We start from the raw sequence: 12054 nt of genomic DNA on the forward strand, positions 1-12054 counted from the left end.
AAAATCCAAAAAAAATAAACACAACGACATTGCTGAGATGGGTGGTGGAGTTTCGTGGGAGTGTAGAATCGGATGGTTTGCGAGAGCACAACTCAATTCCACCCACGAGCTCCCGAAACTCATTTGTGCTGTAGCGAGCGACCCTCGACTCCGATTCCTCTCTGTTTCCATCCGCCCATCCCCTCAGGACACTGCTTTTTCGCCTTCCAAGAGAGATGGATGAAGCCTCTTGGATGAAGCTGGGTTCTGCAAACTTCGTCTCTTGTCCAGTCACAGCAAAGTGCACGTACTCCTGCTCCCCAATTTTCCTCCTCTTGTGCCTGACTTATTCCAAAACCGCCCCCAGGGGAATGTCAGAAAGGTTAAACTTCCCATCTTTCCCCTGGCGGAGCCCGAGGTGTTCCAACATTCCCTCTGCTCCTCATTCCTTCCCCAGAGTTCCCCGGATCCGTCCTCGGCCGTGACTAAGATTCCGCCTTCTCATAGTACGGCAGTTTCATGTAGATGAAGGTTGGCGTTGTGTAGACGAGTTGAGATTCGTTGGACTGATGTTTCGGCTCCGAGCGTGTCTGCTTTACTTTCCCAAGTCCGAGCAGGTCTGGAAGTGTCGCTGGAAAGCTTAGCCAGAAAGGATGTGGGTCGGTCAGCAGTGGTATCGTGGTGTCTGTCATCGCTCTCGGAGTGTTCCGTAAACGAGCGAACCTTCCCGTTCCCCTTCTTGTCGGAAAGTTGAGGTGAGGATGAGACGGGGTCTGGAAGCAGAGCCCGGAGGTCGGTGCTAAGCGACAGCCGTATAAGCAAAATCCGACGTCGGACCCAGGGTGTCTCCATTACCCCTGCCGGATAGGCAAAGCCCGTCTGCCGGGTTCATCCCAAACCCCGAGCGTGAATGAACGCCGTCGCTTCCGCCGCATGTACGCGCATGAAGCAGGTGGTCAGCGGAGCGGCCTTTTGCCTGGAGGTGCGTTCCCGTGATTCGACACCGTTCCCGGTGTGTTCGTTCACATGGGAAACATGGGCGGGCCAGATCCACCAGGCATCCCCTCAAAAATCTCCCCGAGCCCGCTCATCCCGCTCAACCACGGGTCCTGCGCCATAACATACCGCATCCCGTTGCTCAAGCTCCCCGGACTCGTCCCGAACCCCGTCGTGATCTCCTCGAGCGATAAATCGTTCGTGAAGCCCGGGTCGAGTCCGAAATCTTGTAAGTCGTTTGTCCAGACGGGATTCAGCCAGGGTGCCACTGAATTCGGCCCGGGTCCGGCTCCCGCCCCGGCTCCGCTTCCATCGCCCGGACCTGCAACTGTCGTCGCCGCCGTACCGCTCGACGCCGCTGTCCCTGGCCCGGAACCAGGTCCGTCCATCGGAGTAGGTGTCACGGCGCTCGGGTCGTAGAGGAAAGATTGGCGTGATGGAGGCGCGTTCCAAAGGATATTGTTTGTCGCGCCGCCACCACCGCCGCCGCCAGAACGATCATTTTGCGTGGCAATCTCTGACAGCAGGTGAAGAGGCGTGTTGGCGGCAGGGTACTCCTGCATCGGCGGGTGCTGTTGCCCCGCATACACCCGTCGCTGCGCCTGGTGCTGCTGCTCTTCGGCGGCAGTGGAAGCAGGCGTCGCCTCCGGCCGCCGAGAAGACGACTGCGCAGCAGCAGAAGCCGGTGTCTCGGGCTGCGAATTCGAGGTCTTGAACCCAGCAGCAGCAGCTTCCGGCACGGGAACACCCATCGCAAGCCCCTTACTCTGCTTCAAGAACCAACTCCTCAACATGACCAACACAATCAAGAACTTGGCCGCAGGCCGACTCCGATCATCCGACGCGGCGGCGCGGAACTTTTCCAGCAGCGCGTCGAGGTAATACTCCACCTTCATGTTGTCCTTGTCAATCACCCGTCCCAGCTCTGAACCGGGTGCCGTGGCGGAAAAGTACATTTTGATGAGGACCACGACGGCGTACGCCACGCGGACAAAGTTGAAGACGGGCAGGCAGCGTATGCTAGGCACCTCCATTGCTAAAAATGCCTCGAAGATGCCGTCAATGGCCGAGAGGCAGGCGGACAAGGCGTTGATGTGCGAGGTTGTCAGGGTCAGGTTCGTGAGCATGCCGTCCTTGAGGGTGGCTGTGTCAAAGGGCGGGCGGATGTCGTCCATTTGGGTGTGGAGGGCGATTTCGTGCATGTAGAGCGAGAGGACGTGGAAGGACATTTTGAGGGTTGCTTCATCAATAGTCGTCAGTCGCACAGCCTTATACAACCGTCGTGAGTATGAATAGAGGGGGTAATAACTCACATTGCATTTCCTCCTTGGGAACGGAAGCACTATACTTCTCCAAATCCCTCTCCAGCATCCTCAGCGAATACTGCGTTCTCGAATCCGTAATATTCGGCACCACAGCCGGGTCATCCATGGAGAACTGTATCCCCACCTCCTCGGCAAGCCGATGCGTCCACACGAGGTGACAGAAATACTTATCCGACGGCGCCGCGTCCGCGCTCGTCTGCAGCGCCTCCATCGATTCGGCCATGAAACTCGTCCACCGCACCAGGTTCGGCCGGTGCAGCGCCATGGAGGTGTTCGCCGCCAAGAAATACGCGGCCAGCCACGCCCGCCGACACTCGCTCGTCGTCGGGTCCGGAGGCGGCGCCCTCTTGAACGGGTGGTTGCGCCACTGGTAAGGGATCTGCATCTTCCTGCCCGCCGTGCGCCGTCCCAGCCCGATATCCAGCGCCATCACGGCGCCAATATGCACAAGCTGGTAAAACTTGAGCTCTTCAAAGTGCTCCGGTGGCCAGTACCATATCACGGCGACCTGCAGCGCCTGCACAATCTCCAAACTCTTCTCGCCCGTGATGATAATCTTCTCGGCGAAAATCTGCATCAGCTCCTTAACCAGCCTCCGCTGCACGTTGGGGCTCTCGGAGCTCGACGCCGCCATGATGGCCAGGAACAGCAGCGGCTTCGCCCTCCTCGTCTCCTCCGCCGTCGCGCCCCGCGGGAACACCACCGCAGGCATGTGCGGTGCCATGAGCGTGTTGTACCGCTCAAACAGCTCCGCCGCTTTCTCCGCGCTCAGGATCCCGCGCTCCACGACGTCGGCGTAGTCGCTGCCCATGTGGATCGGCGGCGCCGGCCTGGCCCCGATTTGTCCCCCTTCCGGTATATCGCTGCCGCTCGGCGTATCGTCTCCGCGGTCTGAGTGTTTCCTCTTTTGCCCTGCTGCGGATGAGGGCGGCGCCGGGAAGGTAATATGGTCGAACCGCCCCTTCTCCGCCGCGTGCGCCTCCTGCGGGTCGAGCCCTTCCACAGATAACCCCGTTCCAGCAACTGTACTTGAAGTCCATTCCCTCGCAAGACCGTGACCTCCCCAACCCTTATTATACGGATTCTCGTCCCTACCTGGCGTGGATAAGGCAGCATGCGCGCTCGTCGTAGTCGTCGCCACCGCAGGCGCGGCACCCGGCGCCGCGGAGCTTCCGCGGGCCTGCAAGCTCGCCGTCAACGCATCAATCTTCTTCTCCAGCTCCGCGACCCTCGAGTCGGTCTTCTTCTGCCTCTTGCGCGTCGGCATCGTCACGACGCAGTTCCTCCCTGCCTTCTTGCACCGCTTACACGGGCCCTCGGTATCGTTCGGATCGGGTTCGCATCGCACCTTGAGACCCCGACATGCCTCACATGCGCGCGGCCGCTTGGGGTCGTCGGGGTTTCCGCCGTGAATCGAATCGTGTTGCGGCGTCTCGCCATCGTGGCCCGAATGAGGCGTCTCGGGGGAGTCGGGGTGTTGCTGGTGGTGATGGTGTCCCTGGCCCTGGCCCTCGGAGCTTACTCCAGCGGCGGCGGCTGCGGCTTCGTCATCGTGGTAGGCGCCGGCAGCGCCTTGAGAGGTCCCGCTCATACCATTGCTGCCATTGTTAGAGGGCTCCGCGCTTCGTAGTGCTGGGTCGAGAACTGCGGCGCCGTGATCCATTTCGGGAGGAGCTTGGCGAGGTGCAGTGCTGAAAGCCAATATCAGATGATCGGTGACGGCGACAGAAAATACCGACCTTTGTTCGGCGGAGGGCGCGGAGAGTTGTGGCCGACGGCTGTGCGCCGACCTTTCCGTCACTAACAAATATTAGTCAGCGGCGAGGGTAGCAAGTATCAATCAAGTCGAAGGGCAACTCAATAGTGTACTCACACTCCCGTCTCTACTTCGCAATAGGTCAATTCGTAGTTGTCACCCCTCAAAATGAGAACATGATTGATATAGATTTTCCCGCTGTTTAAGCTAAACTAGATGTATAAAATGCCAAAGCCATACCTTCGCTGCATGCGATCCCGGAAACCATGAGACGAGGTGCCACTCGCAGCTCATCACCGTCAACGCCATGCTGAGGTCTGTGAAACAAAGCAAGCATAAGCCACCAAAAACCACATGGGTGACAGCAGCGCCCTGAACAGCAGTGTTTCCTATATCCATATGATACAAACGTTATCCCTCGGACTCATTGGATGTTCCACTTTGCATCAGGCACTCCATGTCCAGCTCACTCCTACTTCGACTCGCGAATGTGAAACAATGGACAATTCAAAGAGGCTTGGGATTTGTAGGTGATGATCGGTATTAGATAGAAGTGGAGCGCTCGGCGCCGGTCCGGATTGGTGTGATATGTTCGGGTATATTGGCGCCATCATGTCGTCCATGCCTCTTGGGCTGGCATTAATAAATAAAACGTGAAGAAAAATATGCAAGGGATGGTATCAACGCTGCGTGTGAACGAGTGGGTATGTTTGCGTAATGAGGGAGTGAAAGTGAGGCCTAGAGCAACCAGACTCACGAGAGACGATGTAAGGCATCTCAGAATTGGGTCTCTTCTCGCAATCGACTCTTGGAACTTTGTGGGTTGAGGCCGACCACGTTACCCATAAAGATGGCGCTTTCGCGTCTCTTATGTTGGTCGTATCCTGAGGAACCGTTGTCGTAGCCGCGAGCCATTTGCTGGTAGTTGTTGTTCTGGTATCCTGATGGCATGTACTGAGGCTCATATGTTGTGCCACGGCCGACAGGATAATTTGGTGGCGGTGTGGGGGATTGCCGAGCACTCTGCAGGTCCTGGAGTAGAGGAGGGGGAGTGTTGCCGGTGCGTTGCTGGCCAGTCATGGCATCCATCAGTCTCTGGCGATGCGGTGATTGACTGGACCCCGCTGATGTGGAAGGACGCGCATGTTGAGAAGGGTCGTAGGAAGGCCGGTTCGGAAGCCCATTGTTCATCGAGGGCAGGGAGCCTGATCTCTCTCGGCCCGTCTCTCCTTCGGCGAATGAAGACGGCAGCTCATACTGCTCGGGTTCCAGGCCGAAGATGCCAAAGTAGTTTTGTAACAGCAGGGCAAATACCGGTGCTGGGATGTTCAGAGTCGGAGAGAACACGATGCCGACGTTGCGGACCGTCATCTTGTTCATGTCTGCGTTGTTGATAATCTTGATCAAAAAAGCGATCAGATACTTGAGTAGAGTGGCGTTTGCTTGGGGCAGCCTCTGAACCAATTCAGATACAGCGGCGATTTTGTCTCTTTGGTCGGTCATCTCCGTCACCGAGAGGAACTCGAGGTGGAGGTCCCGGGTGAGTATTGTTGTCGGAAGTTCACGGAGATACAACTTCAAGAGTGACGCCACAGCATGAATGTCGTAGTAAGTCTCGTCGGTAACGAGGTTGACATCGCCCTCTGTGTTAAAGCGCTCGCGAAGCTGCTTGATAACGACGTTTGAGCCGCTCAGGCGGAAAATGCCTTCCTCCAGAATTGCGTTCTTGGCGTCCAAGTATTGAATACATCGATACACGACGGCGGGGAGAGGGACGTTCACATCAACAGGGTGGTTGTAGCGAACAGCTTCGGCCAAAGGAGCCCCAAAGGCTTGGCGAATGGGTCCCTGGTATCCGCCCTGGGGAGGTGTTGACGAGCCGCCTTCGCTTCCACCAAACAGAGAATCCTGGCCGTCAGACGACGATCTCGTCTTAGGGCCGAACCCGAAAAAGCTTCGCTTTTTCAGCTTCTTCTCCTCGTTGACGGGAACGCCAAGTCCTGCTCTATTTCCCCACTGCGTAGAGTCAGCAATGACCTGCATATCCCGTGGAGCGGAGATCATCATGGATGGCTGCGAAGACATTCCCATGGGTTCAACAGGGTGGCTATTCTCTGGCATATGTCCATGGTTTTTGGGACGCGCAGGTCCGCCATGGTGGGGAAGATCGCCTTGAGATGTCGCATCGTATCTCACGCCTATGAGGCTGTCGGACTCAGTAGGCTGATGGTGGTGCTGGGAAGCGGTCTTCTTGTATCGCTGCTTCTTCTTTTCGGCACGCTCAGCTGCGCTAGCATGTTGGCGATCTTGAGTCTGCTGCTTCGCGGCGTGGGCCTCATCTTCTTCCGGATCTTTATAATCAATCCATCTAAGTAAAGCGTCGACCCACTGGTCTCTTTCCCTGTCATTCTCGGCACAGAGAACGTGCTTCACATGACTGGTAGAATCCTTCTTCTTCGGCTCAAGAATTAGGAATGCATGACGGTACTGGTTGTCCATGTCATCTGAGTTGGCAGACGGTTGCGGTGACTGATTTTCGTTGCTCTGGGACTGTTTGCCGATCTGAGAGCTGGGAAGCTTGATGGTGCCCAAGTGTGCACCCCCGGGCGTTTCGTAGTACTTGAGATGCGGCCCATCGAGGACGAAGAAGCGGGCTTTCCAGCCACCAAAGTTCTTGCCTCGCTTGGTGAGATATCCGGTTCTGAATGGGCGACCGCCAGGACCAGTCTTGACTTTGGCTTCCGCCATGCTCTCCATCGAGCCGGCGTCGTCGGCGTTTGGTGGCAACGTGTGAGTCGACAGATACTTGCAGAGCTCAAGAGCACTAGCGGTATCCAAAGGAGTCTCCAGAAGCTCTTCCAGGTAGTGGTTGAGAGCGATTCGCCGCGCGTCGAGCTTAGCAGGCGCGTGGCCACTGAAGAGCGACCTCTCTGGGGTCTTCGCAGTGAAGGCTGGACACTGTTTCAACCTTTGGTCGAGCTTTGCTAGCGAAGCAGAGTCCTTCTCAACCCGCCAAAGCTCGCCCGGTTCGGAACGGGAGAAAATGGCAAGAGTAAACACCGGATCCTCTTCTAGTTGTGTCAAAGACATCAAACTTGCCCGAGATGGTTTCATGCGCGAGGACGCAACCTTCACCTTAATATTCGGCAAGACGTTTGGAGGCAGGAGTAGATCAGGGTATTCCTCAGTGGTGAATCCCTTGAAGATGCGACCACGCTCAGTCGGACTGCCACGGCTCTTCTCGCTGGCTGAATCCCATCCCTTCTTGACAATGTTCAGAGGTTGAGGGCTCTTGAGAACCATAGGCTCTGGGCCAGATGGTGTTTGGAGAGAGTGGCCTGGTGGGAGAGGGATCGGCTGGCGAGGTGGCCGTGGCGACAGGGGCGCGGCAGGAAATGAAGAAACACTGGGCGCAGGGCTATCAGATGATGACAGACCGCCCATCGGACGCGGGCTTGATGGTAACCCGGGGCTCAGCAAGGGAGCTTCGAGAGTAGTTGCATTCAGAACCGAGCCTAGAGAAGCTGGGATATTCTCACGCTGCATCCTCTTCGGAGGGCTTGGTGGCAAGCCCGTTGGGGCCTCAGGAATGCCCTCAGTCGGCGAGGTAGTTTGACTCTGTGTTGTGCTCTTCTTGGATAAGCTTCTCCTCTCCGCCTCCTGAATGGCCAAGATTTCCCGGTCCTGGTCATCCTCTTCGCGTGTCCTACGGCGACCGCGTTGCTCAGTGAGGATTTCGTCCACCTCTAAAATGTCGTCGAAGTCGGAGTCAGAGTCATCGTCCTCAGCAGCTGGTTGAGATTGGCTCTGGAGCTGCAGAGGAGCTGGGGGAGGCTTCCGCGGTGGTGGGGCAGGAAACTGTGAAATACCCTCGCTGGCTGCCGATGCTGGCTCTGGTACTCCAGGAGGCTTAGGGGGAGGCATGCTTGGCGGCTGGCTCGGTAGGCTTCGGGATGGTGGAAGACCGAAATTTAGAGGAAGGTCCATGATTTGCTCGTCCTCGTGCTCCCTCCGTGCCGCTTCTGCTGCTTGTTCCTCGGCATCATGGTTGTACTGATCATAGGCGTGCTCATGTGCTTTGGGCATCTCGTGAGACGGGTCTAGTAGAGCACCAACTGCTGATGGAGGGCCGTTGGGCTGGTCGGCGGGAGGTGTGATCGGGTAGGGGGCCATGGCCATATCCACGGGTGAGTGCTTCTGGCTGTCAGAGTCTAGAGTTGGCGAGTCCGGTGCAACGACTTGTCGCTCCTTTGGAGCGCTGACGTCGACTGTCGGTATTCCTCTGCTGACGGGCATCTTGAGGACCTTGCTGCTAGTTTTCGATCCGTCTGCCCCTGTCAATTCCGGTATTGACATGACTTCTTTCAATTTCTTTCGGTACTTCTCCTTGTCTTTCAAGGCCCGTTCCAAGTCTTTGTTGAGGCCCAAAATCATGGCTCTCTGCTTGTCGACTAAGCGCCATAACTGCGCGTTCTGTTGCGATTGCGAGTTCTTCTCTTTCAATAGGTACTGGATCACCGCTTCCGGGCTGCCTGCAGTCTTGATCAATCCCTCAATGTCTGTGGGATCAGACTGACTAACAGCTGCGCCTCTGTGCGGCTGTGACTTTGTGGAGATGGCTGAAATAGCAGAGTCCATGGAGGAGTTCCGCGGCGCTCCTTTGCTCTGTTTGCCCCGCGATGCAGCGGCCAATCCTCCGGAAGAAGACATTGGAGATCGGAGGGGGCCTGCGAGAGGCCTAGATATCAAGACAGGCTCGGAAGCGCTTCGGTTATCATTCGTAGGGAGCGGTGATATTCTCGGTCTACTGTGACTGTTTCGTCTGTCAGCTGTGTAACGTATGACGACGCAGGGAGCAACTAGAGATGGTCAAATCGGGAGGAGGCGACGAGACACACACGTACCGTAGTGTGCTGCGTTCGGGCGTGGATGAGCAGGACGAATCGCTTTGATAATATGTCTGCGGTTCTCCCGAAAGATCTACTGGAGAGCGGAAATCGTCGGTTGGCGTCGTGACTATGTCTGGGACAGTTCGAGAACGGTGGGTATGAAATCTTGCCCCGGGTGGGAAGAAAGATGACGATCGAGGAGAGAAAGGGCTCGTCGGCGAAGAAATGGCGGTACTCTCGTGGAGGGGACTAGGTATCGGGCGCCGAGGGGATCTATAGGGTGGAGGAGGGCATCAGTCAATATGCTGCCAGGCCAGAGCCGTGGATCCAAGTCCCACAATAGAGTAGGAAAGATGGTAAGGCAGCTAGAGAGTCGGCGTTGAGCGAAAAGTCAAAATTAAAAAGAGTCGCGGGCCGCCAAGACAAGCACACGATATCCTCGCAGACCGGGGATCGAGGTAGAAAGAAGTTACGTTCTCTTTCTCTCCCTCTGCGGTTGGAGTTCGGTGGTGGGCGTAGGCGTGGATAGACAAGCGAGCGAGTCGCAGGACTGTTTATCTAGCGGGCGTGGAAAAGTCAAGGCAAGGTGGTAGGGTCAAGGAGGAGAAAGAAGCAGCAACAGCAGCGGCAGCAGCAAGAAAAAGCAAGGCACAGAGAGAGAAACCAGAGCGAAGCAGAGCAGAGCAAAGAGTGGACCGTTACTCGTTTGGTAATCAGAGCCAGTGGAGGCCCAGTGGAACGTACCTTGGAGATGGAGTAAGAAGAGGGCTGGTCGCACTGCTAGCAGTGTGACTGGCAGCGGTAGCGGCAGCGATGCTTGTATTGGCGGTGGTGGTGCTGTTGTTGCTAATGCTTGCAGGATCGGATGCTGGGATCAAGAGGCCTGTCGTGGGGCCATCCTTGGAAGAAGGGGAGTAAGAGGAGACGTCTGCGACCTGCAGCCGGTGAAGAGGATGTTTTTGGTGAGGGAGGCGAGGGTGATGATGAGCAACGGGGGCGACAGCAGAACGACGTGGAGCAGCATCAGCAGCAGCAGCAGCAGTAGAAGCAGAAGCGGATGCGTCAACGGGAAGCCCAGACGTGGAAGTCGTACCAGAAGCATCAGGATCTGAAGTTGAGCCCTGGGCACTCTGAGTCTGGAGCGCAAGCTGCGACATGGTGGGCAATGCGACGGAAAGACAACTGGCCGGCGGCCCAACTAGGGGTGTGTGCAGGGTCAGAGCTTAACGCAGGACAACCTCGCAGCGGTTTCGAGATGCCTGGATAACCCCGACTGCCGTTGCATGTAGACCGGCCTCTTTCTAGACGGGATGCAGATTGCAGTGTAGGTTTTTTATTTTTGTTTCTCGGGAGCGAGCGAATCCAGCCGGGAAGGGACGCGGACGGAGAGCGGAGCCGAGGGGCCAGTCGTGCAAGGACTAGTCGAAGCAGACCAGAGTCGACTCTGATCTGTTCTAATGCAGATAGGTAGCCAGTCGAAAAGGCCGATTTTTGGCTCTGCTGGGTTAGGTTTTGGAGGTTGAGGTTGTCGTCACGGGTCGTTGTAGTATTGCAGGGCGAGCAGGACGTAAGACGAGGATGTGGAAGGACGAAGAAGAGGTTGTATCTTGGACGTGGGCCAGAGCAGAGCACAGTAGATCAGATGAATGGCGTCTTTCGGGTCCCAAGGGAGGGATGGGAGGCCCGTCTCGCGGTGCCGGATATGCTTTGTGAAAGGAATGCTGCCAGCCGGGCGTGGATGAGACAAGTGCCCGTTGTCTTGGGTAGGCGTGCGCGTGTGCTTGTATGTATGTGTGTGGTGTTGTGTGTGTGGTGTTGTGACGGGGGGCGATGCTGGACGAGAGGACCATTGGCTGGCACAGACGCAGAAAGAGAGCGAGAGAAGCAACTCGGCTATGGACGATTTGGCATCCGTGAGGTGAGGCCAGAAGCAAAGAGACGGGAGGATGTGGCCGTTGGGGTGGCCGAAGTGTAGGTTTTCCGATGAACAATGCAGTGCAATGCAACGCGAATGATGGTGGGCTAGGCCGGACAGACCCAGCTTCAGAGTCGACCAGCGTTGAAGGGGAAAGGATTTGATGTTGTGGTGTTGTGGTGTTTTGATCAAAGAACCCCCTTATTTCCCGTCTTGCCGCTTCCAGCAACTAGCAAAGGGAGGCTGATCTGTGGTGCTGTTCGTGGCAGAGGAGGGTAGCATTCGAGTCGACCGTCAATAAAACTAGCCGAGAGCCTAGAAGTCTGGATAAGAAGATCAGAATATCATTTGTATAGCAGTAGTCCATTCAACCAGTCGAGCGTGTCTGTCGCCAAACATCCATTCCAAAATAATTCAGGGCAGGTCGGCAGCGGCATTCGCAACCGGACCTTAACAGGAGGGGGAGACGGGGGGGGGGGGGGGGGGAGAAAGAGCACCTGGAGGGAAAAAGGGGGGGGGGGGAAAAAGGGGGCGGGCGGAGGGGGGGGGGGGGGGGGTGGTACAGCGGGGGGGGGGGGGGGGGAGGGGGGGGGGGGGGTGAAGGGGGGGGGGGGGGGGGGGGGGGGGGGGGGGAGAGGAACGTACATCTGAAGGTTAAACAGGGTGCCGGGGAATAAGTGGCCGGCCGATGGTGGTGGTGGTGGTGGTGGTAGTACCTCGAAGCGTGAGTAATGGAGGTATCTTTGCACCACCGATACCCCGATAAGGTACTTGGAAGCCACAGGGGCCAATGACAATCAAATAGTCGTAGCAGCAGGATGCGTGGACTGGGAATTGGCTGCAGTCCCCTGTTGCTGCTGCTGTACGTTCCTGGTCGTGTGGGTGGGTTCGTGGTTCTTGGAGTCTGCATCTGCCGCTGCAAGGTGTGGCCAGAAAGGGAAGGATGCAGTTGGGATATGGAATAGTCTGTCCTCCGTGATAACCATACGCTGGTAGGTCTCCTGAGGGCCTTCGAAGTTCCGCCCGTTCAGGGGCCGACTCGGGGAAGAGGAGCGAGGATGAGAATGTCGGAAAGAATGCGAGCGTGGCGGGACGTATAGACGTGGACGTGGGGAGGAGATGAAGAGGAGGAGGCGGAAGAGATTGGATTGACAATGGCCACTGGCAAGCCGCAAAAGAGATGCGATGCACCAT

At 56.9% G+C, this 12054-nt stretch overlaps 2 protein-coding genes across 2 annotated transcripts; both read right to left on the minus strand.

Moving 5' to 3' along the window:
• Nucleotides 1-1001: 1001 nt before the first annotated feature.
• On the minus strand, nucleotides 1002-3963 carry CABS01_02889 (uncharacterized protein; the record flags this gene model as incomplete). Its single annotated transcript, XM_060536267.1, has 2 exons — nucleotides 1002-2215; nucleotides 2289-3963. The coding sequence occupies 2 exons, from the start codon at nucleotides 3961-3963 to the stop codon at nucleotides 1002-1004; spliced, it is 2889 nt and encodes a 962-aa protein (XP_060394179.1).
• An 870-nt stretch (nucleotides 3964-4833) lies between these two features.
• Nucleotides 4834-10102, minus strand: CABS01_02890 (RhoGAP domain-containing protein; the record flags this gene model as incomplete). Its single annotated transcript, XM_060536268.1, has 2 exons — nucleotides 4834-8869; nucleotides 9690-10102. 2 exons carry the CDS (start codon nucleotides 10100-10102, stop codon nucleotides 4834-4836), a joined length of 4449 nt encoding a protein of 1482 aa, XP_060394180.1.
• Between the last annotated feature and the right edge of the window lie 1952 nt (nucleotides 10103-12054).

Source organism: Colletotrichum abscissum (genome assembly GCF_030869225.1).
Source record: "Colletotrichum abscissum strain IMI 504890 chromosome Unknown Scaffold_5.1, whole genome shotgun sequence".
NCBI lineage: Eukaryota > Fungi > Ascomycota > Sordariomycetes > Glomerellales > Glomerellaceae > Colletotrichum > Colletotrichum abscissum.